This window comes from Leopardus geoffroyi, chromosome E2 (genome assembly GCF_018350155.1).
Source record: "Leopardus geoffroyi isolate Oge1 chromosome E2, O.geoffroyi_Oge1_pat1.0, whole genome shotgun sequence".
NCBI classification, from domain to species: domain Eukaryota; kingdom Metazoa; phylum Chordata; class Mammalia; order Carnivora; family Felidae; genus Leopardus; species Leopardus geoffroyi.
This window is the reverse complement of record NC_059335.1, coordinates 61371183-61398243: the sequence shown is the minus strand read 5'-3', so window position 1 is coordinate 61398243 and position 27061 is coordinate 61371183. Positions and strand designations below refer to the sequence as shown.

The 27061-nt window shown below is 54.0% G+C and overlaps 1 protein-coding gene and 2 long non-coding RNA genes across 8 annotated transcripts in view; 1 reads left to right on the top strand and 2 right to left on the bottom strand.

The window, feature by feature from the left end:
• SPG7 (SPG7 matrix AAA peptidase subunit, paraplegin) overlaps nt 1-15309 on the bottom strand; it is a 32868-nt gene extending 17559 nt beyond the window's left edge. Inside the window, exons 1-5 of one of the 5 annotated variants that reach the window (XR_006702088.1) lie at nt 15048-15281; nt 12476-12578; nt 10435-10524; nt 2458-2699; nt 353-582 (exon numbers count right to left, since the gene is read on the bottom strand). Coding sequence is in view for 4 of the 5 variants with exons in the window: in XM_045440040.1 (XP_045295996.1) it covers nt 353-582; nt 2458-2699; nt 10435-10524; nt 12476-12578; nt 15048-15230 (848 nt within the window). In the remaining variant the exon portion in view is untranslated. Of the gene's footprint in view, nt 1-352; nt 583-2457; nt 2700-10434; nt 10525-12475; nt 12579-15047 lie in introns of all 5 variants that reach the window. The other 4 variants (XM_045440040.1, XM_045440039.1, XM_045440037.1 and 1 more) reach the window with 4 other exon arrangements.
• A 4599-nt stretch (nt 15310-19908) lies between these two features.
• Nucleotides 19909-26933, bottom strand: LOC123577795. 2 transcript variants are annotated; one of them, XR_006702091.1, is made up of 4 exons: nt 26255-26933; nt 21800-22493; nt 20992-21060; nt 19909-20713 (listed from the first exon to the last, which is right to left on the bottom strand). It is a non-coding gene; the product is annotated as an uncharacterized LOC123577795 (long non-coding RNA). The 2 variants fall into 2 exon arrangements; XR_006702090.1 differs by lacking the exon at nt 21800-22493 and having other exon boundaries at nt 26255-26930.
• LOC123577796 lies at nt 23442-25958 on the top strand. Its single transcript, XR_006702092.1, has 2 exons — nt 23442-23607; nt 25575-25958. It is a non-coding gene; the product is annotated as an uncharacterized LOC123577796 (long non-coding RNA).
• Nucleotides 26934-27061: the final 128 nt, after the last annotated feature.

The following is a 27061-nucleotide window of genomic DNA, read 5'->3' as shown; positions in this document are numbered from 1 at the left end:
GGCGAGACGCCATGACTGGGAGCTAATGTGTCCCGCTGAGTCTGTAGGTCCCACGGGCCCAAACGGTCCCCGCTTCCGTCGGCCGCACGGAAGCAGGGATTTCTACCGGACGGGCCCGCTTCTCCCTTTCTGTTCCACTTTCCCGTTTGTAGAAGACAACGGCCCCACGACGTGCTGGATCAAGAAAAGCCACAGACCCATGGACGCCCTCCCCACACGTGGTCCCGGACTCGCCCTCCCACACGGGGGTCTGCTTCGTGCAGGCCAGGCCACTTTCCAGTGTGTGTGCTTTGTTAGCACATGACAGAGCCACGCCTGGTTTAGTTCAGGGGCCAAATAACGACCAGCATACTTTCCAAAGAATCCTGTCCGCTTATAGGAGACCGGGATCCTGTCCTTGCCTTCAATGTTCAGGGCGTCTTCAGCGGCTCGGAGCTTCTCCTCAAACCTGTCGATGTTTGCCACCTGCATCCGGTACATCAAGGCCAGCCGCTGGGGCAGAGAGCACAGGTGGTGCGAGTGACACACGGGCCAGACGGACGACCCCCAGACGCTGCAGGGCTCCAGCAGCAGAAGGTTCATCTGCGGGTCAGAAACTACCTCTGCGTCACAATTCCAGCAAAACTTCAATACGTGTGCTTTCTCTATCTTCAGGAATGGGGACATTTTAAGAAAAGGGAGGGTGTGCTCCACACTGACCCCCCCCACCGAGCCTCGGCTGTGCGTGCAGAGCACAGAGACACACGACAGGCCGGAGCTCCCCGCCGGGATGCAGGCAAGTCTAAGGCCAGAGCACAGGTTTCACACCTGCCCGCTGGCTGACCCTGAAATCAGCAAATCAGCTAAGTGGATTTCTGTGTCCTCGGGAAGCCTTTCCCGGGTGGAGGCTCAGGGAGCGAGCAAGTGGAGTGTCCTGGCGTGACGTCACCGCCGCCTCCAGGGGCACAGGCTTCCCTGAGAGGCGGCAGTGTGGCCCGAAGTCCACGCTGGGCCCCCAAATGCCTTCTCTGTGAGCCGTCCTGATGATCTCCAGCAGCCTAGACGGTGTCCTGCCAGTCCCACACCATGCTCCTGAGGGCCTGGTCCAAATGCTTTCTAGAACTAAGCCGTTCCAGGCTCAGCTTCTAAACACACTCTTCCAATCTACACGGAGCAGCCAGATTTCCCCCTGGCTCTTAAGAACCTCAGAAGATGTCGTGGGGTCACAAGGCCAGATGGGAGAAGCAGACAGGGGCGCCACCGGCCACAACACCCTGATCACGGTCTGTGCTGGACTGACCCCACAGACCCAAACGTCTGATGTGGACTTCATGCCCCTGTCCCTCACACACCCGGCCCGGCCGTGGAAACGGAATGGAGAGGCACAGCAATGTCCTCCTTTCTATCCCAGAACCAAGAGCAAAGTGTATGACTCCAGAAAGCGTTTCAAGTCCCCCATCTTCTCTCTGACCGCCTGGCCCTGGACGACCCACTTGCTTCTGCAAGGTCACCCAGGTCACACAGCAGTCAGGGCCGGGAGGGGGCTGTCCCCCACAACTAAGTCACAAGCTCGTGTAAACTGACAAACAGCTCTCTAGAGCCCTAGCAGCGCCCAGGGTGCTGTCCTAAGGGACAGAGTCCTACGCCCACGAGTAAACTTGTGCCCCAAGTGCGCACAGTATGTCCACACTGAACGCCCGTCTCCCAGCATTCTACCTGGTCTCCTTTTCCCGCTGTCCAAACCTCTAACAAACAACAGGAAGGAGACTAAAACACGACAGGACCGTGGATCAAACATCTAACCCAGCTCTGAGCGTCCGTACAGAGATGACTAGCAAACGGGATCAGGGAAAAGTGTTCTGGAAAACAGTCTCGTGTCGCTACCTCTCCTGGGCCTGCCGGGGGTGTGGTTATGGGGTGGGGGGTGGGGGAACCAAGAGGCGGGGACCGGACGGCGGTTCCCTCTCAGAGTGGGGTTTCCACAGTCGGCTTCCGGGGCCCAGTGCCCCACACTGACGCCCAGCCCTCTCCCTGAGACCGAGTCCCACCCGTCTGACGCCTCCTCCCCCTCGGGAGCACCCGAGGCGGGGAGGTAAGCAGGCCCTGCTTGCTCTTCCCTCCCTCCCGTCCGAGGGCCAGCCCTTGCCCAACCCCACCTCTCAGCCACCCTCACAGGGAGGGCAGGCTCCTGCCCCCGGCCCCCAGGGAATCCCCCCAACAACCCTGGCACCTCAACTCACCAGCATCCGCCAAAGCTGCCCCACGTGCCAGCCTGCAGCCAGCGCCAGACCCACAGAGCGGGACGTCGGGGCCACCGCTGGCTCACGTCCCCTCCTCCTCCTCCTCCTCCTCCTCTCCGTACGCGGCCACCGCAGCCGCGGGCCCCCAGCTCCCGTCTGGGACAACACCCCCTCCCCCAATCACGGGATCTCAGGGCGGGGGGGGGGGGGGGACGGAAAGGGGCCCGCCCGCACTCACAGGCCGCCCGAACACCACGGCTCCGGGGTGCAGGTAGACCTCCACCACGTCGCTCTCGGGCACCACCTGCACGCGCTGCACCTCGCCCTTGGCCAGCATCTCGTGGACGAAGTCGTTCCAGGAAATGTTGCCCCCGCTGGTGCTGAGCGCGTTCAGCAGGCTCATGACCACGGCGATGACAAACAGGGTGCGGAGCCGCTCGCGGTACATCTGGTCCTCTCTCTCCTTGCGTCTCCTCTCCTCTGCGGGCGGGGCGACCGGGGGACCGTGAGACAGAGGCCGCAGGCGGGGCGGCAGGAGAGCACAGGGGCGAGGAGGCCGGCCCTGCGTGTCGGCCGGTTTTCAACAAAGTGGCCTGAGACACATACTAATCACATGCCAGCTGGGCCACCAGCACCCCGTTCGCCGTCCGCGTGGAGCACAAAACCAGGGTTTTCCACTTCCCGGGACCAGCGTGTGCTACGTCTCCACCGTCAGCCCTCGGCCGGAAGCACGGCCGACGCCCCCCCCCCCCCCCCCCCGACCTGGCGTGATCACCGGCGGGCTGTGCGCACACGTGCAAGTCTTTAATAACAACCAGACACCTGCCTCCCCTCCCCCACAGCCACACATTTAAACAGTTTAGTCCGTGGACAGATGGTGGGGTCCACTTAATTCAAGAATGTTCCCAAAGACCAACTCTTCACCCAAATCACATTGCTTGGCTACTGATACCCTACTCAGGGTATGGACTGCATCGTGCCCATTCTTAGGGGTGAGAGGAGGACCCGAGACTCGGCCCCGGCTTGGGGTGTGCAGAAACCCAGGGAGGTAAGGTGGCCCGAGCGGCAGCGTGTGGAGGCGGGGCGGGAGGGGAGAGCCCACGGCACAGGGGACTCAGAGAAGCAGCTCCCAGCACGGGCACCAGGGAGAGGCTCCCAGAAGGAGGGAGAGCAAGTGGACCAGGAGGCCAGAAGGACGTTCAGAAGCTGCTTCCCTCAGGCCCAGAGCGCAGACGGGAGAGTCCTGCTTGCAGCCACCAGAGGCCAGGCCACAGTCTTCCTCCCAAAACAGCCAATCGGGTAAACCCTCTCATTTGCGTGACGCTGTCATCTCACTAGCCCACCCAGCCCAGTCCCTGGAAGGATCCGGCGCCTCCGTTCACACACCAGGCTGCCGTGCGGCCCTCACCTGTGCGGCACGGCCCGTCCTCCCGACACGCCACCCAGACTCCAACCAGGCCTGTCATTAATGATGCCTTCACCACTTCTGCTCACCACGGCCCCGACCTCGCTCGGCCACCAAAGTTTCCACCATTTGCTCCTTCCGGCACAAACACAAGCGTCCACTTGGGGGAAGAGCAGAGGCCCACTCCCGGAGCAGGGGGACCCAGCACACAGGGCTCAGCCCAAGCGCACGCGCACCGGAACCGGTGCCGCCCGCTTCCCCCTGTGCCGCTTGGAGCTGGAGCCGTCCACAAACACACCCTCGTCTCCCAACAGTTTAGAGGAGCTGAAAGGCATTTTAAGGCAGCTTAAACACAAAATGAAGCTTATGGAGAAGGCTGTGTCCGCAACTGTTCTGAAAACCTGAAAGCGCATTTTAGATGTTCTCTTAGACTGGAACGGGGGCGCCTGGGGGGCTCAGTGGGTTAAACGTCCGACTCTTGATTTTGGCTCAGGTCGTGACCTCATGAGTTTGAGCCGTGCATCAGGCTCTGCGCTCACAGCTCGGAGCCTGCTTGGGATTCTCTCTCCCCTCCCTCTGCCCCTCCCCTCACTCATGCACACTCATGCTCTTTCTCTCAAAATAAATAAACTTAGAAAAAAAAAAAGAACGGGCTATAAGAGCCTATCCAACGTTTATTTATTTTTGGGACAGAGAGAGACAGAGCATGAACGGGGGAGGGGCAGAGAGAGAGGGAGACACAGAATCGGAAACAGGCTCCAGGCTCTGAGCCATCAGCCCAGAGCCTGATGCGGGGCTCGAACTCACGGACCGCGAGATCGTGACCTGGCTGAAGTCGGACGCTTAACCGACTGCACCACCCAGGCGCCGCTATAAGAGCCTATCCAGTATGTAAAGCTCAGTCACAAAGGGCAACTAAATAAAGGTAGCAGTTATTTTAGAAAGCAAATTTATGTTCTCGGTGAGTAGGTAGAGACCATGTATTTCAGTGTAATTTTCTACTTAATTGGTCTATTGAATTCCCATCTTGTTTTCTAGTTAATAATATTGAGAGTCCCCAAACTGGGCAAACTGGGTGAGACTCCACCAGCAGGATGAACGTCTCTGTTTTAGAAGCTTTGTGTGATCGGCAGGCTCTCACTCACACACAAATTGTTGTGCATCCCTGGTTCCTGGCCAGCGGTCGCGGGGCACGAGTCCACTGGAAGCACTTACAGATTTGGGCCCAGGCCATGTGGCAACACTGCCCTTCCTGGCTGCTCTGGCCAGCACACTGGCACGCCCCGCGTGGAAACAGGCTTGCGACGATTCTGCGACTCACATGCATCTGTTTGCAGACTGTGAGACAGGGCTATGATTTTTTAAAAATATGGTTTGGTTTCATTTATTTGCTTTTAAAAAGATTTTTTTTTTTAAGGAATCTCTATACCCAAAGTGGGGCTCAAACTCACAACCCCGAGATCGAGAGTTGTATGCCCCACCAACTAAGCCAGCCAGGTGCCCCAGATATGGCTTGGTTTTAAACAAGATAATTTTGCACTTTTTTGCAAGAATTTCTAAAATCATGGGGCGCCTGGGTGGGTCAGTCGGTTAAGCATCCAACTTCGGCTCAGGGGCTCAAGTGATGGTCTCACAGTTTGTGAGTTTGAGCCCTGCGTCGAACTCTGCTGACAGCTGGGAGCCTGGAGCCTGCTTCAGATTCTGTGTCTCCCTCTGTCTCTGCCCCTCCCCTGCTTGGGCTCGTGTGTGCTCTCTCTCTCAAAAATAAACAAACATTTAAAATCAAAAGACAGCTTGGACAGGGCACCTGGGGGGCTTAGCCAACAAAAGCGTCCAACTTCGGCTCAGGTCATGATCTCGAGGTTCGCGGGTTTGAGTCCCACAGCGAGCTCTTTGTTGTCACTGTACAGCCTGCTTTGGATCCTCTGTCTCCCCGCCTCTGCCCCTCCCCCAATCACGTGTGCGTGCGTGCAGGCTTTGCGTGTGCTTTCCTCTCTCAAAAATAAATAAACATAGGGGCGCCTGGGTGGCGCAGTCGGTTAAGCGTCCGACTTCAGCCAGGTCACGATCTCGCGGTCCGTGGGTTCGAGCCCCGCGTCGGGCTCTGGGCTGATGGCTCAGAGCCTGGAGCCTGTTTCCAATTCTGTGTCTCCCTCTCTCTCTGCCCCTCCCCCGTTCATGCTCTGTCTCTCTCTGTCCCCCAAAAAATAAATAAACGTTGAAAAAAAAAAAATAAAATAAAATAAATAAATAAACATAAAAAAAAAAAAAAAGACGGCTTGCCTTTAGGCTCCAAAACACACGTCTTCTTTCTTCCCCAAAACCCAACCCTTTTCAAATACCAGCCAGGTGTTCTGACACACGGAGCTGCCTGCCGCTGGCCTGTTTCAGAGAGAAGGATCTAGGCCGGGCCTAGAGGCCGCGCATCACGTTCCCAGAGGACTCTCCAGGCGAGAGAGCAGGGAGGTCCCAGCCCAGAGTGGTAACTGCTCTGGGGCGTCAGGACGGTTCACTGAAGGCAGGTTAAAATCGTCTGTGCTTCTCAATACAACTCCTGCTCTGGCTTCTGAGTCCAAATCGCCCTGAGTCCTGCTCCCGGGCAGAAGGAGACGGACACGGCAGGCCCACCCTGACAGGACCTCACACACACACAGAGACGGCTGTGCCGGCAGACAGCATCGTTACAAACGTGCACAAACACGTGCTGCGTACATTCGCACGTACAACAAAGTAGAACCCGGGTGCACGGGGTGCGGGGAACCGGCCCGCACACGCTGTCGAGCGGGACCCGTGAGTAAACGCTCCTGAAAGCTACTTGGCTGGTGTATCAGGGCCACGAAAACATTTGCTTTCTGTAACTCACTAAGTGTACTTCTCAAACCGTAGCCCAAGGAAACCAAATGTAGCAAACACAAACCTGGGGGTGCGTGGCTGGCTTAGTCGGTGAAGCACGCGACTCTTTTTTTTTTTTTTTTTTAATGTTTATTTTATTTTTGAGACAGAGAGAGACAGAACATGAATGGGGGAGGGGCAGAGAGAGAGGGGGACACAGAATCGGAAGCAGGCTCCAGGCTCTGGGCCATCCAGAGCCCGACGCGGGGCTCGAACTCACGAACTGTGAGATCGTGACCTGAGCCGAAGTCGGACGCTCAACCGACTGCGCCACCCAGGCGCCCCAAGCACGCGACTCTTGATCGCGGGCTTGGCGTTCGAGCCCCACGCTGGCTGTAGAAATTACTAAGAATAAAGTGTCTAAAAACAGACACCTGTCTGTGGTGTTGGTCAGGTATGCAGTCATGAGGGCCAGTCCGAGAAAGACAAAGGGAAACAGTAAAGGGAAATGTGGAGGTGAGACACTTAGAGGACTGGCTAAATAAGAATAGGATTTTTGGGGCGCCCGGGGGGCTCAGTCGGTTGAGCATCCGACTCTTGGTTTTGGCTCAGGTCACGATGTCAAAGTCACGAGGTCGAGCCCCAAGTTGGGCTCCGCGCTGGCTGCACGGAGTCTGCCGGGGATTCTCTCTCTCTCTCTGCCCCTCCCCCACTTGTGCAGGCTCTGTGTCTCTCAAAGTAAATCAGAGTAAGATTTCTGAGGTATAGGAGGGGAAACACAATCTGATCCTGAGATTCTGAAGAGGAAATGGCATTTAAACGCTCCAGACACAAAAAGAGGTCTCCTGTCCCCGGAAGACCCTCTTCCTCCTCGGCCCCTCATGGCCGGGGTGCCGCCTGAGTCTGCACTTGTGAGCACAGCACTCAGGCGCTCCCGTCCCCCTGGCTCACGCGTCTCCTTTGGCTCCCGACACCGATGACAGGCGTGTAGGGAGCCGACAGGCCAGCTCCTGCTGCCCGCGTCCCCAGGCACCCAGGGGACACTGCTGCCTCCCGGCCACCATACTGCCCACCCACCGGACAGCGGCCTAAAGGGCACACCCCCTGCGAGATTCTGGTGGCAAAACTCCTTTCCAGGGGGTAGTGTCCATCACGTCAGAGTGCCCCGAATCAGTCACCTAAAGCCAGAGGCCCAAGGACACAGCTACCAGAGCTGTCCCAGGTTTTCCCTCCAGAAACCCTTTCTGCAGGCACCCCCCCCCGGGTCAACTGCTCACGCAAGCTCGGAGGCGAGCGGTGCAGGGGATCCCGGTGACGATCCAGCTCTTTCCAGCCATCACCTGGCACCGATCCCGACGCAGATGGGGCCGAGAACCCTACCTCACGGGGTGTTCTCACGTCTCAGGGCCAAGAAGCACTAACTCAAAAGTTGTCCGGAAATGCCAGCAACTGCTTTTTTTAGCTGAACTTTTTCCTATAGCTGTGGATCCGCATGGAGTCCCAGGGGTACCGCAAAGCCATCCTTTGTCAGCCCGGCTGCTTCCGACGGTGACACTGTCCAAAGCGGGCAACGAGGATGCTGACGCAGTCCCCCGCCTCACTCAGACACGCGCTCCCGTGTGGGACTGCCTTGTGCAGTCTTAGCACAGGTGAACGTTCACGCATCCACCGCCGGCGAAGACAGACTTCCCCTCCACGACGGCCGGCTCTTTCGCTGCAGACCCTCAGCAGGCGGGAGGCCCAGACGCCGGGCTGAGCCTGCTGCACGCAGGCAGGTCGGGGCGCTTACAGGCAGCCGGGCCCGCACAGGCGGCAGAGCCGGGGAAAATCCACAGTGGATTCTCCCAGAAGGAAAAATCCGCGGGCTAAACAAATAATCATCCTCTAATGAAAACTCAACAGACACGAACTCCGTCCCGTTTTCTCAGGGCACGCTACCGTTCAGTCTGAAGTTCACACGTATTACACGCTCCGGGAAGGCGGGGGAGACGCAGACGCCCTCTAGCCGCGTGCGGCTGCCACCTGCGCCGGTGAAGGAGTGGGCGAGACTCCTACTCGGGATTTACTTCTGCCCCCGCTGTCCCCTGCGCCACAGCACTGGCTGACGGCACCGTGGCGGCGACCAGGCTCAGTAAGCGTGTGGTTCAGCACCGGGACTGAGGGCCGCGGCCACTCCCGCAGAAATCACGATTATCAGCGGGACCGAGCACGAGGAACGGGACGGCGCACACAAGGCCCGCACCCGTTTCTCTACAGGAAACCCTGGCTTCCTTGTCACCTCTTTCTTAATTTAGGAAGGCCTTTCCCGTGTCCATATTCTGCCACATTTCCCCCTAATTCTTTTATAGTTTTGCTGTTTAGATTTAATGATTCAATCCATCCAGGATTTATTTTGGTACGTGTGATGTCGTCTCTCTCCAAGTCACGAAGCAACTGTTCCAAACCATTTCTGACACGATCCATCCTTCCTGCGACTGCACGAAATGCCACTCTAGTTACGCCCTAATTCTTACATAAACCCGGCTCTGCTACTGGATTTTCTATTCTGTTCCACTGAGCTACCTACCTATCACTGGACCAACACGTTAATTTTTGGGAAGAAAAAAATTTTAATAGCTGCCAATATCAGCCTCACCAGTATTTGTGTTTCAAAATCCTGCAGATTTCCTGACAAGCCAACCCCTCATCCCCCACCCCCGAAAACCTTTCAACACGGGGAGTCCCTCTGGGGTGAAGGACGCACACGAACGTAGCAGCCCACAGTGGGAAACGCGCATGTGTTCGAGTTCAGAAGCCTGCTGGGGAAGAGCTGAGCTCCCGGGGAGCTCTCTGGGTGAAAGAAACGAGCCACTGCCCAAGTGGATGCCCCGCGAAGGCGGCAGTGAGATCAGCGCAGAGCTTGAAACCAGAAATATCTAAGAAATGTCTCCACAGAACCCAGCCAATGACCACACGGGTGGCTTCCGGGAGTTAAGACCCATCTCTCACGAGCTTGGAGATGGGGCCCCCGGCTGGCTTAGTCGGAACAGCTGCGGCTCTCGATCTTGGGGTTTGTGAGTTTGAGCCCCACATTGGGCATAGAGACTACTTTAAAAAATAATAATAAAACAAGCAAAACAAAATCAGCATCTAAGTATGAGGAAGGTCCTTGACAAGACGCCCACTTCTCTACCTGTGTGTCCCTCCCCAGACTCCGCACAGGACAGACACCCGATGTCCTCGGGGATAAAAAGGGAATGATAACGGGGGAATTAGGAGAGAATTAATTGTGAAGATGTAGAAATCATGTAGTACAGTGCTGGGTACACTCCAGTCATTCTTATGGGTTAGTCGTTTCCACTGTCATTACCTCTAAGCAGCCAGCTTCTACCTTAGAGGTCAATTCAAACTGACCTTTTAATTTCCCTCACCCCTTCGCCCGATCAGAGTCCTAATTCCATAGGAGGTGAGACTCAAGGTTTACACGTGAGGTCGTTGTGAACTGGGGCTGGGGCAGGGCTAACAGGCAAAGAGGTCACTCACACGGGAGTGTTGTATGTGTTCTGCCCCCTCCTTGAGGCCATACGCTGTCCCAACCTCTCCTCTGGCGGGGAGACTGCTTCTCAAGGCCACGCTTCAGCAGGGGTGTGGGGGGTGGGTTCACCAAGGTGTCCTGCTGCCTTCCTCCCCACCCTGGAACTCCCGAGTTCAGGGCAGACCTGAGAGGCACCATCTCTATGCAGAGGACAGTAATCCTGCCTGCCTTCGGACGTTCTGGGCATGACGAGGGACACAGGTGTGGATGGAAGCCTGTCTCTACAGGAGAAGAGAAGACCCAGTGATCACATCAAAGGTTGGGGGTAGGTGTGCTCAGGGTAAGAGAGACAGAGGTGCCTGGGCTCCCTCTACTTCTGAGACCGACTTCCTGCTGCGGAGAGCAGAACACACACGTGAAGACAACCGGGGCAGCCATTATTTACGAACGTCACATAGAGGTACCTTCGTCATCTTCAGGGGTCCTCGCCTTGGATTTACCATTGTCCTTAGTCTTCTGCTTCATCCTGGACGTGTTAAAATAATAAGTGCCACCTGTAAGGAACAGGGACAGCGTTTAGCAAGATCTGCCACTACGGGGGAGCACCCAGGAGAAGAGTATGTTCTCCAATAACCAAACCCAAACAGAAGCCGTCCGAAACCTACATGCTGAGATTGAGGCTGTTGGGTCCTCATTTTTAGTACGGCAGCTGCTCCTTACGGAATAACAAGCTACTTCAACTTAGGGAATGTCTCGTCACTGCAGTTAGCAAGCCAGGGAAGAAAACTTAGTCGTGCATGTCAACTGAGGAAACGTCGGAAGTCTGCTGGAGGACGGCCTCTTCCACACACACAGCCACTTTAATGAACCTGGGCACACGAGCCACACTGGCTGTGACGTGTGCAGCAGCCTCCCAGTAGCCACCACTGGGACACAACACTCATCACACCAGAGGCTCAGCCTTGTCCGCCGTCTAATTCCACTGCTGTTTAAAAGGAGGGGAAAGAGAGTCTCACAGCCATGACTGAGCTGGATCTTTCTTCACAACGCTCACAGAACCGCAAGTAAGACTACCCTGATGGCCCTCTGAAGAGGGTCAGGCTGTCTGGAGGGCGAGGCGTGTGTCCCTGGGGACGTGTGTAGATTTAAATGCCGAAACAGCTGCTGCCAAGTGGCCCTCCCCGAGCACACGGGGAAACCAAGCCATTTCATGTATTTTAGGAGTTGGGAGGTTTCACTTTTGCCCGTTCCAACTGGATGGAGCGGGGAGTAAAGTCCCAGGTGTCAATCCTGAAGATCCTAAGGCCTCTGACCTCAGATCTCGCTTGAAGATGCCACAGTATCTCGTTAAACAAGCAAACTATTTTAAGAGTAAGTTATTTGCAGGCTGTTTTTAGTTACCTTCTTCATATAAAACATACAGTTTGAAGAGCCTTACTAACTGTTCTGGCAGCTGGCTGGAGAACACGAAAATCCTTTTAAGCAGCCCAATCATTGCTACGCACCAGAATTTTTAAGAAGTCCACTCAAGGAAGCAATTAGGCCTTAGCCAATCTTCTCTTTTGTAACCTGCTCTTTACAACATCTAGGGGCTCACAATACATAGAAGCCAGGGGGCGCCTGGGTGGGTCAGTCAGTTAAGCAACCAATTCTCGATATGGGCTCAGGTCATGATCTCAGGGTGGTGAGGTCAAGCCCCAAGTTGGGCTCTGTGCAGATGGCTCAGAACCTGCTTGTTTCCCTCTCCCCTTCTCTCTCTCTGCCCCTTCTACCCGCCTCTCTCTCAAAATAAGCAAATGAGTAAAACGACAACAACAACAATAATAATTAGAAGCCAAACGGGGTGTCTGGGTGGCTCAGTCAGCTAAGCGTCCGACTTCAGCTCGGGTCATGATCTTGCAGTTCATGAGTTCAAGCCCCGCGTTGGGCCCTGTGCTGACAGCTCCGAGCCTGGAGCCTGCTTCCGATTCTGTGTCTCCCTCTCTCTCTGCCCCTCCCCCACTCGTGCTCTGTCTCCCTTTGTCTCTGTCTCAAAAATAAATAAACATTAAAAAAAAACTTTTTAAAAAATAAATCAGGGGCGCCTGGGTGGCGCAGTCGGTTAAGCGTCCGACTTCAGCCAGGTCACGATCTCGCGGTCCGTGAGTTCGAGCCCCGCGTCGGGCTCTGGGCTGATGGCTCAGAGCCTGGAGCCTGTTTCCGATACTGTGTCTCCCTCTCTCTCTGCCCCTCCCCCGTTCATGCTCTGTCTCTCTCTGTCCCAAAAATAAAAATAAATAAATAAATAAATAAATAAACGTTGGAAAAAAAATAAATCAACATTAAAAACATAAAAAATAAAAACAAATAAAAAGTAAATAAAAAATTTTTTTTAATTAAAAAAAAGCCAAAAGTCATCTGAGTGATTTTGTTTCTCTGCCGATGTCACACTAGCAATGATATCCTAACTTATTTACAAATGTCACAGGATTTGCCTATCAATTCTCTATTTCAGAAGATACACACCTAAGAGTTTCCAGAGTCTGACTGGATCCTGGATGAGATGCTGTTTCAGCAACAGTCCCCGGAATCTGTCACAGGTAGGGGTCAGCAGGCACGACTGCAAGTTCTGTAAAGGAAAACACAGAGGACGGTCACCCATTCCACACCACACCACCGCAGTGTGACTGATTCCTTGTGCCAGACCTTTCCTGACAACTCCAATGCTCATTTATGGTGCTTACACTGCCCTGAAACATGAATGGCCTGAGCCTCATTTCAGAGTTTTAATGTAACATCAAAACGTCAAACGTGATGTGAGCGCAAGAAATACCGAGGGGCAGGCAGGGAGCGCTGGCTACCACTCTGTACCCAAGAATCACGGTCTGGAAAAGCACACAGAGAGACACAGACACACACAGACACACAGACACACACACACACACACACAAACACACACACACAAGGCAGCTGTGAGAGCCCAGGGCCCTTGACCCTGACATCTCCAGACAGCAGTTCCACACAGAGCGTTTCTAGCTCTACAGCAGCTCAGTGGCCTGTCTTTCCAAAGCTCTGCTCTCAGGGTGAGCATTTTCCCACTTAAATACGTTTATGTTAAGGTCAATGATCCAACTTAACTTTTTCTCTTTGTTGGCAGTTTCTTCATCTGCTTTTGATCTCCCTTAGTTTTGATCTCCCTTAGTTCATCCCTGTCCCGCTGCTATCAAGAAAAGTAACATCTTGCTCAATGCTTTCTGGTAACAAGCACATAACACGTAACCTCCCGTTAGCAACAAGAGGCAAACTCCTAGTCTATCAAGTTATTGTCCCATTTAACTAAAACTAACATTCTTGGTTCGGTGAGAAGCAGCAGGCATAGAAGAGGTAGCCACGCAACGTGGACTGGACCCAACAGATGACTAACATCAGTGGGAAAGATACAGCAAACAAAACGAAACAAAAATGGTCATTCTTCAAAGTCAGACCCAAACAGTTTGCTTAAACCAGGTTACTTTAGTTTTACTACTATTACAGCCACTGGCGAGGTAACCTGCTGAGATTTCACACTGTGTGACCTGACTACATCTGTTATTTTCATAAAAGGAGCACAGGTTCAGACTGATGATAATAAAGCACGAACTTCCTTTTCATCGGAACTAAAAGGCAGGAAAAAAAGGTAATACGTCTACAGTTGCCCTCAGGTTAAGGAAGGACAGCCAGTAAGCTAGAAAAGAAGAGAATTATAATTCAAACTGGTCCTCAAGTTATGATAAAATATAATAACAACAATAAATTATGACCTAGGATGTCAAGGCTGAGCTCCTAAGACTGGGTAAAAAAAATCAGCCATAAAGGCACCAGGACTTAGGGTCTTTGTTTTCTGGATGAAGAGTTAACCTGAGCAGAGCCTAGAACAGTCTTGGCCAGAGAATGCTCCGTGAATTTGAGTTCCTAACACGTTAAGCTACAAGACAAAAGTCAAATACAATCACATGGTGTTTGGCTCACAAAACCTCAGCCCACTTCCAACCGAACGCCAAGTACTATTTGGAACTAATCCTCAGGAGATCAGATCCAAATGAGCCAATTGTGAAATTGTTCTCCGCTAAAATCAGTGAAACTTTTAGTAGATTCAATTTATTTATCTATTTTTTAACATTTTTTTAATGTTTATTTATTTTTGACAGAGAGAGAGAGAGAGAGCGCGCGCGCGCGCGCGCGAGCGAGCATGGGTGGGGGAGGGGCAGAGAGAGGGAGACACAGAATCGGAAGGAGGCTCCAGGCTCCGAGCTGTCAGCACAGAGCCTGATGCGGGGCTCGAACTCACAGGCCGCGAGATCATGACCTGAGCCGAAGTCGGATGTTCAACCGACTGAGACACCCAGGAGCTCCACATTTATCTATTTTTTTTTAAAGATTTTATTTTTAGGGGTGCCTGAGTGACTCGGTCGGTTAAGCGTCCGACTTTGGTTCAGGTCATGATCTCATAGTTCATGAGTTCGAGCCCCCCAGGTCGGGCTCGGTGATGACAGCTTGGAGCCTGGAGCCTGCTTCGGATTCTGTGCCTCCCTGTCTCTCTGCCCCTCCCCCGCTCATACTGTCTCTCTCTCTCTCTCTTCCTCAAAAATAAATATTTTTTAAAAATTAAAACAAAAGATTTTTAAGTAATCTCTACACCCAATGTAGGGCTCGAACTCAACCTGGAGATCAAGAGTCTCACGCTCCACCGACTGAGCCAGCCAGGCGCTCCTGGGTTCAATTTTAAGATGCCAGGAATTCAGGCAAACAGGCAGAAAATATCAATACAGGAAATAAGGGCTGGAAAAATCCAAGCTGGAGCCTGTGCGGAGTCTCTCCAATGCTGCCCCGGACCTTCCGTACCACCCCGCATCACTGGACTGGAAGGCCAGGGGCCGGCGGGGGCGCGGGGAGAGCAGGGGAGGCCTATGGGGGAGGGGGAGGGGCCTGGCCGGGGCTGGGGAGGGGGGGGGGGGGTCAGGGGAAGGGGGAGGGACCCAGCCGGGGCGGAGGCGGGGCGGGAGAGGCCCGGCCCAGATTCAGGAAGGGGGCAGGGTCCCAGCCTGGGGTCGGCGGTTACCTGCTTGGCTTGGCCTCCGGCGCCCGCGAGTCGGATCGGAGGCCTGTAGACGAAGTGCTGGCACCTCCTCCCGCCTTCGGTGGTGAGGCCTGGGCTCCAGCCCGAGGAGGAGCCCCGCAGTCGCCCGGGCCCCGCAGTCGGGCCCCGACGGAGGGCACGTAGCAGCAGCAACACGGCCGCCATGTTGGCGCGGAAGCGGCGCCTGCGCAGTCGGGCTACCCGGGAGCGCCTGCGCGGTGGGGGCTGCCAAGGCTCGGTGCCCCCGGCGCCCCGCCGCAACCCCGACCGGACTGGCGTAACCTAGGGGTTTATTAGGTGGCAGCCTGTGCGGGGCACCGCGCATAGAGCCCTGGAGGAAGAGTGTCGTGACTCTGCGCCGGGCTGCATCCTGCAGCCACGCCGGCCAGGGGCGCCGCTGCTGGGGCGGCCGTCCTTTTCCCGGGCGGAGCAAGGAGAGAGACGCGCCCAAAAGACTGGACCGTCACCCGGGACCGGTACACGGACTCGGACTCAACCCGCTCTCGGGACTGGGATTCGGACCCCGACCCCCACACCCCACGGGACCCGGACTCGGACCCCGAACCCCCCCTCCCGGGACCGGAACCGGACCCTGGTCCGTCTGCGGGTCTCCGGGGGTCAGGCGGCAGCGCGCCGCCGGGCAGTTGAAAGGGGCCCGCGGGGCTCGCGGTCAGAGCAGGGAGGGTGGCCGGGCGCCCTTGCGCCGGCAGGAGCCTCGTCCTGAGGACGTTTAATTTCGGACAGATAGCCATCTTAACTAGTTATTTTCTGCGGAGGGCACGAAGACTTCTGGAAGTCGTCCCCAGCCCGAGGCAGGAGGGAGGGGCCTTTTGGTTCGTCGCTGGCCCAGGCAGACCCGGCCCCTGGCCGCCGCTGTCTGCACCTTTCCTCCTCTTTCCCAGCCTGCGTGAGGCCCAGCGCTTTAGTGCTTAGCTTTGACGCTGCTGACTGCTCAGAGCTGAAAAGCTTGTTGAGTAGAAAAACCAAAAACTAGGTGGATGTCTTACAGAGGTAGGGTTATGGTAACGTGTTTCTTTTTTGCTTAAAAAAATTTTATGTTTAATTTTGAGAGAGAGAGCGCGCGAGCGAGCATGAGTGGGGGAGGGGCAGAGAGAGAGAGAGAGAGGGAGACACAGACTCTGAAGCAGGAGGCTCCAGGCTCTCAGATGTCAGCACAGAGCCTTATGCGGGGCTCAAACTAAGCAGCGGAGAGATCCTGGCCTGAGTCGAAGTCCGATGCCTAACAGACTGAGCCACCCAGGCTCTCCATGTGCTTTTCTTTCTGTATTCTGGAAATTCCTGCAGGCAATCTTAGTACTAACTGGTGCCTGGCTCCCTATCGGATGCTCTTAATATTCACAACTCTGAAGTACTTTTAATATCTACTTTACAGATGAGGCAACAGACTCAAACACATTAAATCCCATCCAAGGTCACAGCTAAGGAGTGATAGTGCAGAGCCTCAGAGCTGGTCGGACTGGTTTCTGGGGCTGCGCTGCTCCCCACCATTGTTCCTTATGTGTTACAAAAGTAGCATGATTTGTATATCCTTCCCCTCCCTCACTGCTGAAAACTTTGGGACTTCTTAAGTGATTATTCATTTTGAGAGAGAGAGTGCTGGTGCATGCATGGGAGCAGAGGAGGGGCAGAGAGGGAGAGAATCCCTAGCAGGCTCCCTGCTGTCCGCTTGGAACCTGACCCTGGGCTTGATTCCACGAAGGGTGAGATCTTGATCTGAGCTGAAGTCAAGAGTCAGGAGTCGGACGTTTAACCGATTGGCCCTTCCAGGCACCTTTGGGGACATTTTTAAAATTCAGTGTCCGGATTATGGGTGCTCAGCTCCCCAGCAACTGGTGCCTCCGTAGAGATTCTTATTCGTGGCTGGTTCGTGGAGGGAGCAGCCCCTCGGCCCAGGGCTGCCTGTGATTCACACAACTGAACTCATTGCCTTTCCTTTTGTTTTTTATGTCCTCCTACCCTGGTCCTTCCTCCCCAGCCTTCCCTCCACTGTTTTTTTCTTTGCTGGTTAAATTGTCCCACCCACTCTCTGCCTTCCGGCTCACTGCGTCCAGTCCTGTGACCGGAACCGAACTTCCGAGAGAGTGGTTTCTTGCACCCTATCAAAGCTGTGCAATGTGCCCTGACAGGAAGCGACCAAGCCCCCCTCCCATCCCTGTTCCCTCATCACCCAAAGCCTCTAACACATGTGTTTAGGATGTGTATGTGTTTAGGAATGTGTTTAGGAAGAGGATAAGCTAGGATCCCGCTAGTAGTGCCTGAAGCGAAATTGTTACTGTGGTCTGACTCTGTTGACTGACAAGTCAGCGGGAGGCAATACCGGGTAGTGGCAAGGGGCCAACCCCTGTGGAAACAACGCTGGCTTCTGTCCTCCTCCTATGACGTTGAGCAAGTTACTACCTTCTCAGAGCCTCAATGTTCTCATCATTAAAATGGGGATAATAATTATCTACAGAGTGAGGCTAATAGCAGCCTTGGGTTTCCCACAGTCTCGTCATAAAGATAAAATACAATAAAAGTACGTGAAAACAGCTCATGAAGCCGGAAGTCCTTCGTATCTGGGAGTTATTCCTGGGATGTCATAGCAGATGAGATTCTGGAAGAACAGATTATCGATTCATTTATTCAAAATGTTTATTCATTTATTTTTGAGAAAGCAAGCAGGGGAGGGGCCGAGAGAGAAAGGGAGACAAAATCTCAAGCAGGCTCGTGGGGCTCAAACCCACGAACCATGAGACCATGACCTGAGACTCGGATGCTCAACCGACTGAGCTCCCAGGTGCCCCCTGTCTGTACCTCTTAACCTCTGTTTACTCAACTGTCCTTCCTCGGCTCTGCGCACTCAGTGTCCATCAGGACGCGGCTTCCCTTAACTGGCGGAGGCAACCTCACGGTGAACGGGTGGCGGTCCCATGTCCTAGATTCCTGCATTGCCACTCCGACACCAGGTGTGTTTGTGAGCCAGGCGACCCTTGGTGGGGGGTGTGGAAGGAGGGAGCAGAGAGGACCTCTGCTGCTCCCACCCCTGCAGCTGTTCCTTGGCTGGTGGGGGTCCTGGGCTCTCAAGTTCCTGCTTCAGGCAAGCTGCTCCCCATCTGTCCTCCTTGTCTGTGAAACAGGAATGACATGTTGGCAGTCAAGACAGAAATTGATCTTTTGGGCCGTTTTCGGTTCTAATATCTAGGCTTCCTTTCTCCTATCAGAGCAATTGTTTGCTTCTTCCTAAATTGGGCAGCTTGGCGGCAAGGAAAGTAAGCTGTTTCTCTTTCCTTAGAACAGGTGCTTCCACGCTTGCCCTGGCCTCTGAGGCCCTGGTGCACGGTTGCACGGTGCAGGCACTGCTCCCAGAGTCACTCTGCTGAGCCCCTGCTGCCAAGGCTGAGTCACAGAGCTCTGAGTGACCTGTTCTGCAACGAGGTATTTGGCCAATATCAGGACGTCTTCTATAAGATATACCTCCTTGTGGAGCATTTGAATAAACTCGTTCATTTCTTTGAATTTTGGGAGGTTTTGTTTCTGAACTAAAGATCTTTCTCAGGAAGTGATTTCTTCTCCTATCGCTTGTTAGCTGGGTTTTAGTCACCATAGGTATGAGATTTTGTAATCACAGATTTTGTTCTTAAAGGGATAAAAAGTCCATTTCTACTCGCAAAGAACCTGTATAGAAATGTGTGTGTGACTAAAGAGCCACGTATGCTCCGTGTTTCGCTAGACTGCTGGGTGTGAGATTCTGGACCAGTGTCTCGGGGGACACCTGGAAAGGGCAGGGTCCACGCCCTCTCTGCGTACTGCTACCCCTCATAGCTCTGGACAGCACTTACTGAATCTATTAACTTAGCTTGCTGTGTTGCTTCGATGGGCCGTCCATTGCTATGGAACAAATCAGCCTGACACTTGGCAAGTTAGAACAATGTTCATTGTGTCACACGGTTTTCTGAGGATTGGGCGTCCGGGTGTGGTTGAGAAAGTAGTTTTGGCTCTTACCCAAGGGTGCGGTCCAGGTGAAGCTTTCCTGGTGCTGGAGGGTGGCTCTCCAGGGGGTGCCCTCGCCTGGCTGTTGGCAGGAGACCTGAGCTCTTCACCACGTGGAGCGTGTGGCAGGGACGGCCCCAGGGTGTGAATTCCAGGGGGTGGGCGTCATCGAGGGTCTCCTGAGAGCCCGCTGACCACAGTGATGATTACAGAAGGTGTCTGTTGTTCACATCTGTTCAGCAACATCCACCCCTGGGATCCTGATCCCCTGGTCACGCGACCCCAGCCCTTCGTAGGGCTGCATTAATCCGCGCGACAATTGGTTCAGGAATGCAAAGTCAGCCAATGGCGTCCTTCCTTAGAGCTCCTGTTTGAAGATGAAGGGACTGCCTTTGGGGTCATGGAGAGGATGGACCGAGCAGGCCGCTCCCCCCTTTCCCACCCTGTGGAGAAAGCCAACCGTGGTTGGAGAGAAGGAGGCCCGCGTGTAAAGGAGCAAAGGCTGCAGGTGAGGCGTGGGGCAACCTGGTTTGCGCCCCTAGATCCAGTCACTGTGGGTGGGACCCCCCGCCTCGTCTCCTCATCACGAGCCACCCGTTTCTTTTTTATTTATTTATTTATTTATTTTTAATTTTTTTTTTTTAACATTTATTTATTTTTGAGACAGAGAGAGACAGAGCATGAACAGGGGAGGGGCAGAGAGAGAGGGAGACCCAGAATCTGAAACAGGCTCCAGGCTCTGAGCTGTCAGCACAGAGCCCGACGCGGGGCTCGAACTCACGGACCGTGAGATCATGACCTGAGCCGAAGTCGGACGTGCCACTGACCGAGCCACCCAGGCGCCCCCCCACCCCGTTTCTTTAGATGCAAGTTTATGTTGGGTTTTTGGGGTGTTGTTGGTCCAAGTTGGGGTTTGCCTGTCCAGGTTCACTAGCTACTGGGGAGTTGTCACTGGCCAGAGGCCCGGGGTCCCTCCCTCCATAACCCCCCAGTGTGGGCTCAGAAGTCTCATCTGGGTTCAGCTACCAGGAGAGAGGGACCATGTCTGGATGTCTGGTTTATAGCTATTCCTGGCAGTCACTAGCTTGCTATCTCCCTGGCCCCAGGGGTCACTTGTTTCGGGGAATGAGAAGACATTTGAAGGAAGAAGGCATTCACTTTTTGTACGTGGTCCCCCAGACCGCTTGCAGTCGAATGTGCCCTGTAGCCAACAGGGTCCTCTGCTTGCTGGTCTAGGATGTAGCCAGTGACCAGGTCCGCCGTGTCTCCGCTCCCTGACCCACAGTCAGCGGCGGGCAGCCGAGCGACTCCTTTTCGCGGGGTTGGACAGAGCATGCTCTTCCCCTGAACAAGGACGGTCCTAGGTCTCTGTGCCCTTCCATTAAGGCACCGAGTGTTCACCAGCTTGCTAGATCCTAGAGGTCTATGGCCATCATGGCTTTTCAGCAAATCAACGGCGGACCTACTTCCGTAGAAGTTGCCGTGAGGCACACTGAACTCGGACAGCCGCAGTGTAACAGGGAGAGACACAGCGACAGGCCAGTGTTCCCAGACGTCCCTCCCTTGTGTGCCTCCCGCCAAGGAAAACCTTGCCTTTGTTCACTGAGACCTTCTAACGCCCGGTTCTCAGAGACTGCTGGCTCATTCCCGCGTGTGTTCTGTAGAGCAGAACAAAAAGAGAAGGGACAAAACCAGGCCAAAAGAAAGGAGGAGAGATACAGAGGGGTAGGGGAAAGAGCCCCCCCCCCCCCCTTCCCCAGAGCTGTTACGGGCTCTAAAGGAAAGATGGGGAAGGGGAGGGAGGGCGAAAGGGGCAGGTGGTGACTTTTGGGGGACTGGTGAGAGGCCCTCAAAGCAGTCGCAGAAAATGAAAGAACCTGGAGAAAAAAATAGATTTTTGTGGGATAAAATGAAATTTCCCTTAACAGGTACTTACTCTGTGGCCACGACCTAGGCGCTAGGGACACAGCAGTGGACAGATGCTTGTCCTCACTGAGCTTCTGTTCTAGTGAGAAACAAAAGTCAGCCACGTCAGCAAAGCACACGGTCCGTGAGATTGTAAGTAGTCACAGAGACAAAGCGTGAGATGGGGTGGCCGGGGCCGACTTCACAGAGAAAGGGACTCTATTATTTTTACTATTATTATTCTTTTTTAAATATCCTTTTTAAAAGCTTATCTATTTTGAGAGAGAGTGAGTGAGCAGGGTAGGGGCAAAGAGAGAGAGGAAGAGAGAGAATCCCAAGCAGGCTGTATGCTGTCAGCACAGAGCACAATGTGGGGCTCCAACCCACAACCTCTGAGATCATGACCTGAGCCAAAGCCAAGAGCCGGATGCTTAACCAAGCCCCCCAGGTGCCCCGAGGTTACAGTTTCTTGAGCAGAATAAACAAAGTGACACAGAGCCCATGGACTATGGGCGTAACCTGTCTCCAGGCAGAAGGGAGGGACTCAAACATTCGCCTGGGAGCTCTGTGGTTAGCAGGTGCCAAGAAGCCAGCCTTGCTGGACAGTGTGGGTGCCACCCACAGGGTCACTGGAAGGGGACACAGTATTCAACACTGAAACACAGCAGCAGCCCTGTAGCCTTTCTTTTCTGGTAGCATTTCTGTCCTTTTATTTTCCGAATACTTTCTAAAGTTGCAAAGTAAAGCTGGGTTTCAGGGACAACACTGACTAATTCCTTTAATACTGAGCATCTCTGCTGTCCCCAGTGCCGTATAATTGTTTTGAAAGATACGTGTACCCACAAAGCGCAGTCTCTGTCTCTGAGCAGGCTGGTGAAGCAGGGAGGGGTGAGCATTCCCAGGCTGCCTGCTCCAGGAAAGTGCTGAGTGACTGACATCCTCCGGGCTTCTGCCGCCTGGGCCTGGACGTCCCCTCCAGCAAGCTCATCTCCAAAGGTTTCTGCTTCTCACCACCAGGCTGGGACATACGTGACCTGCAGGACAGCTCCAGTGGCCATCTGCTAGCTCCAAACTGCTGAGGCCTGGTGTTTCTCTATCTTGGCACACAGCCTTTCACCCTCTCTCCAGACTCAGTGGGACCACTCCTCTCTCCCTCCTTCCCTTGTTAACTGGTACACCTTCCAGTCTGGTGATATTCAACTCAATCTTCCAGACCCCAGGGCTCTGGATTGCCTTCTTGAGAATAGCTGCCTTTGCTGACAGCCTGCAGCCATGCCCTCCAAACTGCCAGACTTTTGCTGACCCCTGGAAAGTTCTTGGGCGGCCTCCAGGGGTCCCTGAACCACAGTTGGTGAACCCCTGGTCTCAATCATGGCAATTCCAATGTCATTAGGGTTATTCTTTATCAAAGATATGTGAATTTTATGCGCTTACAAAGGGAACTTGAGGGTGCCTGGCTGGCTCAGTCAGAAGAGCATGTAATTCTTGATCTCAGGGTCATGAGTTCGAGCTCCACGTTGGGTGTAGAGATTACTAAAAAAATAAAAAGGGGACTCAGATTAGATTCAAGATTATCTTTTGTGAGTTCCTCTTTAGCTAAAGATATCTTGAAGTACCCAGGGACAGTTTGGGGAATTTGTTATTAAATCATCCCTGAATTCAGCATTAGCGAAAGGATGTGAATGGACCATTCCGGACACTGAGCACTGTGGTCCCCCCAGGGCTGGCGTCCCAACCACCTTACCAGTAGGGCTCAGCTGTACCGCAGGGGCTGGTTTCCAGGGATTGCATAGGACAAAGCCTCCATGGCTCCTTCACAAACCCCAGAGAGGGGCTGCAGATGGGTGTCACATCACTTCCTGACCATGGCCACCCACCCAAGCTTCTGGAATGTTCTATGCCAGCTGCAGAGCCACAAGACCGTCTTTCAATCCCCGTCTGGGCCATGAAAGTGTTTGAGAGATTTGTGTTCTGCCTCTGCTGTAATGCTGTCCAGCACACGGCAGGCACCCACGCATTTGTTGAATGAGTACACAATTCATCTCCCAGCTGAGTAAGCTCCGTGCTTTCTGCAAGCTGACGTTCATTACATAAAACACATTATGCAATATTATGACACCCTCACTAGGAAAAGAAGTCTTAGGAAGACTTATTTTTACTCTCAACCTTTCTAGTTGGATTTGTGAGAAATTGAAGAGAGAGAAGAATACTTCATATCGATTTTAAAATGACATAAAAACCGGTAGGCTACAGAAAAGATACCGGGTCCAAAGTTTTAAAAATGATGGGGTGGCCTCGGTGGTCCTGGGGTCAGGGGTCCCAGGAACATCTGACTCTTGCCGCACACGGCAGTTAGTCCTTCCTCTGAGGTTTGGGAGGGCCGTGCGTCACGAGCTACGGTGGAAGCAAAGCATGTGATAATTCGTTGTGGTTCCAAATTCTAACGTGAAGAATGCTGGACAGCTGGGGTTGACCACAGGGCCGAGGCGGGGCTGGCTCGGCCTTGGGGTAACAGGCAGAAGGGAAGGGGTCAGAATGTGGGCCTGCTCTGGCCACTTCTGCCACTTGTGTAGAAGAGGAAGCAGACAGAAAACAAGGTGGCTGGGCCGCCTCCCTTTCAGCAGCAGCCTCCGGCAGTTTTGCAAGGGTGAGAAGAGCCTCACCCGTGCACCATCACTCTCCGGGTCCGCATGGGGGGTGGGGGGCAGGTGGTGTCCTGCGGAGGGTGGAGAGTCACTTCAAGCAGCTTGGCTTAGGAGTAAAAGGTCACATCATTTCTTCTCTGGGAGGGCGTCAAGCATCACCAGGGCACTGGATTTTTCCGAAGCCACATTCGGCTTATGTTTAATCAATAATTTCTTCTTTTGGCTCCTGGGGAACAGAGACGTACTGCAACATAAATGCTTTGGGCAGGATCTTGGTTTCTTGAGCCTGAATCTCCCGGTGGGTCCAGGTAACTGCATTAAAGCAAACAGGCTTGCCAGGAAAGCCTAGCCTGTGGGGATCCAGAGGAGGAATTTGTAGATCTAGTTTGTTTTGTTTGGCCCACATGTTTGGCAAATTGTTTCTACTGAACTGTCCTATAAAAATTCGGTTTCTGGTTTCCGCGGAAAAAAATGGAAGGTGTGGCAATGCTGGCTCTTTGGTAGCCCCCGTCAAGCCCCCCAGCCTCAGCCATGCAATCTCCACCTGGCCCCTGCTCTCCTACTCTGCCGCCTACACCGCTTCGCCACCCCCTTTCCTGTTTCTCTTTTCTCTGGAACTATTGCAACAGCTTCCCACCTGGCCCCTCATCATGGTCTCAACCTTCACACTGCTTCACACGCGGTGTTTTAGAACAGGACTCTGTCCCTGTGCTTCCTGATTAAAGCCCTTTTCTGGCAGGTGCTGCTTGCAGGCTAAAAAAATCATTCGTGTGCCAGGGCACCTGGGGGCTCAGTCAGTTAAGCATCCGACTTTGGCTCAGGTCACAATCTCTGGGTTTGTGAGTTTGAGCCCCAAATCGGGCTCTGCACCGACAGCTGGGAGCTGGAGCCTGCTTCCGTTCCTGTGTCTCCCTCTCTCTACCTCTGCCCTGCTCATGCTGTCTCCCTGTCTCTCTCAAAAATAAACTTAAAAAACAAAAAATCATTTGTGTGCCTGCCAGGCCTCACCTGTGCCTAGCTACCTCTCTGCTTTCTGTGGTTGCCACCCCCCAACCCATCACCCACATGGAGACCCAAGCATCTTGCACTTAACTGTATAAAAGCAACTCTGTCTTCAAAACACATCCCAGACTCGCGGGCACAATGGCACTGCTGCCTCGCCCCACCTTCTCTGTGCTCTCGTCGTCTCGAGTGATCCTTCAACAGTAGGTCAGGCCACGGCTCGTGGTCCTGCGACCCTGCAGTGGCTTAGGGTGATTTCCCAACTCCGAGTGGGACCCTTGCTCAGCCATCTTCCTCATCTGGTTTGCCTGGGCTTTACTCTGTGCTTGTGGGGCTCCTTCCTGCCCCATCTGGGGTGATTTTCTCCAAATCACGCCTTGCTTCACCCCCGGGGTCCTCCTCAAAGATGATCTTATCTGAGTTCTTCACCTACTAACTTATATTAAACAGCATGCCTCCTCTGCCCCCATTGCCCTGTATTTCACGGAGGTCTTACAACAGTGCTGAAAACACAGCGGGCACGTAAAAGCCTTAAATACGTGAATATGGCCCCTTGGGCCACCGCAACCCTCTCCAACTTAAGGACACCAGTTAGCTTGCTCCTTTGCCCACGAAACTGAATGCAGCCAGGATGGCATTTAAAATTTCCTAGCAGTTGGGGTGCCTGGCTGGCTCAGTTGGTAGAGCATCCAACTCTTGATCTCCGGGTCGAGAGTTCGAGGCCCATGTTGGGTGTGGAGCCTGCTCATACAAAGTAACATTTCTTAGTAATAAAAACAAAATTTCCTGGTAGCCATGACTAGGGGAAAAAAAAGGATAAAATTAGTTTCAAAGCTATATTTTATTTAATGCCATTATCCAAAGTACTATCACTTCCATGTGTAATAAAAACATTTTTTTGAGATATTTTACATTCTTTTCTTCTTCATGCTAAGTCTGAAATCTGGTGTGTATTTTATATTCACAGTACATGTCAGTTTGGACTCACATCTCCAGTACGTAACAGTCCTATGTGGCTAGAAGCTATCCTATTGGACAGCAGACCTAGAATATTCTCCCATCTACTCACCTCTTCCTCAGACTTCGACAGCAGCAGTTCGAGTGTAACACCTTATGGAAATCTTTTGCAAGCCACTCCCCCAGACTAGACCTGGTTTTCACTCAATATTCTTTCATAACTCCTTGTACGTCTTTCTCAAAGTGCATATTGTGTGGCTGTTTGATAAACACGTTTTCCCCGCCTGACGCTAAATCCTAGCTGGTAGAGACTCCACCTGCTCTGTTCCCGTCGACGTTCCAGGGCTTGATACGGTGTTTGGCCCATGGCAATAAACCTCTCTGAATAAATGCACTAAATGGCTTCTTTCACTTTGCTCTGCATTTCTTGTCTCTACTGTAGTTTTTACTTACAAGTTCTGTTTCTGTCAAAATTCTTTGCTTTTACCCTGGCAGACTATTTCCAAGGCAAATTCCCTCTAGAGAGTATTGGATTGGCTAAGGTCAGTGATTTTGAAAATTTTCCAAGGATGAGTATTATCAGAGACCAACATAGAAAATCCTAATTCCTCCTTCCCTCCATCTAGATTTACGCAACTGGGCGTGGGGTCCGGAGTCCCAATTTTATCAGTGTTCCCAGGGAATCCTTACAATGAGGTGTCCACCGGGACCCTGGGTCATCATCCCGAGGGTGCTCGACAGCCCACGGCGCCCCGCTCACCCAGGGAAGTTACTGGCTGGGAGCGGGGAAATCGGAGCGTGGAAGGCAGCCGCTGCGGAGGGACCACCGCTTCCAGTTTCCTACGTGCCGAGCCCCGGCCAAGGGCCGCGCACACTCCTCGCGCAGTCCTCCCGGTGGCCCTGCGAGGCGGGCGCGGTCCTTGCTTCCCGCGCTGCCCGCACCCGCCGCACGCGGAGCACCGCGCGCGCCTCCACTTAACCACAGGGCAGGGGCGCGACGGCCGCGGTCCGCCCGCACCAGCGCGCGCCGCCTGGTCTCCTCAAGCCGCGCGGGCGGGGGGACTCGGACCAGGGGCCGAGGCTGCCGGGCTGAGGCCCAGCGCCGCCGATACCTCATTTCCCCGCTCCGTGGACGCTGGATCCCGGCTTTCGACCGTTCCCCTCGTCGCTTCCGGCATTTGGAAAGACCAATCGTCGCGTCCGGGAACAAAAGGCCCGCCCCCTCTGCGAGGCAAGCAGCCAATCCAGCTGCTCGCTTCCCAACGTGCCGTGCGCCCGGACGCACGACTTTGACCAATCCGTCCCGGAACGTCCTCTGGTCCCGCCCCAGGCCTGTCACCGAAGCTGTCCCTCTCGCTGCCGCCCCTTCATCCCCGCCGGCGCACTTCCTCCCCGACGCCGTGACGTGCGCAGTCCTGTGCCCGGCCGCAGCGGGCCAATGGCGGAGGCGGATACGGCGGGCCAATGGGCGGCGGCGTCTCATGCGGCCGGCGCCCG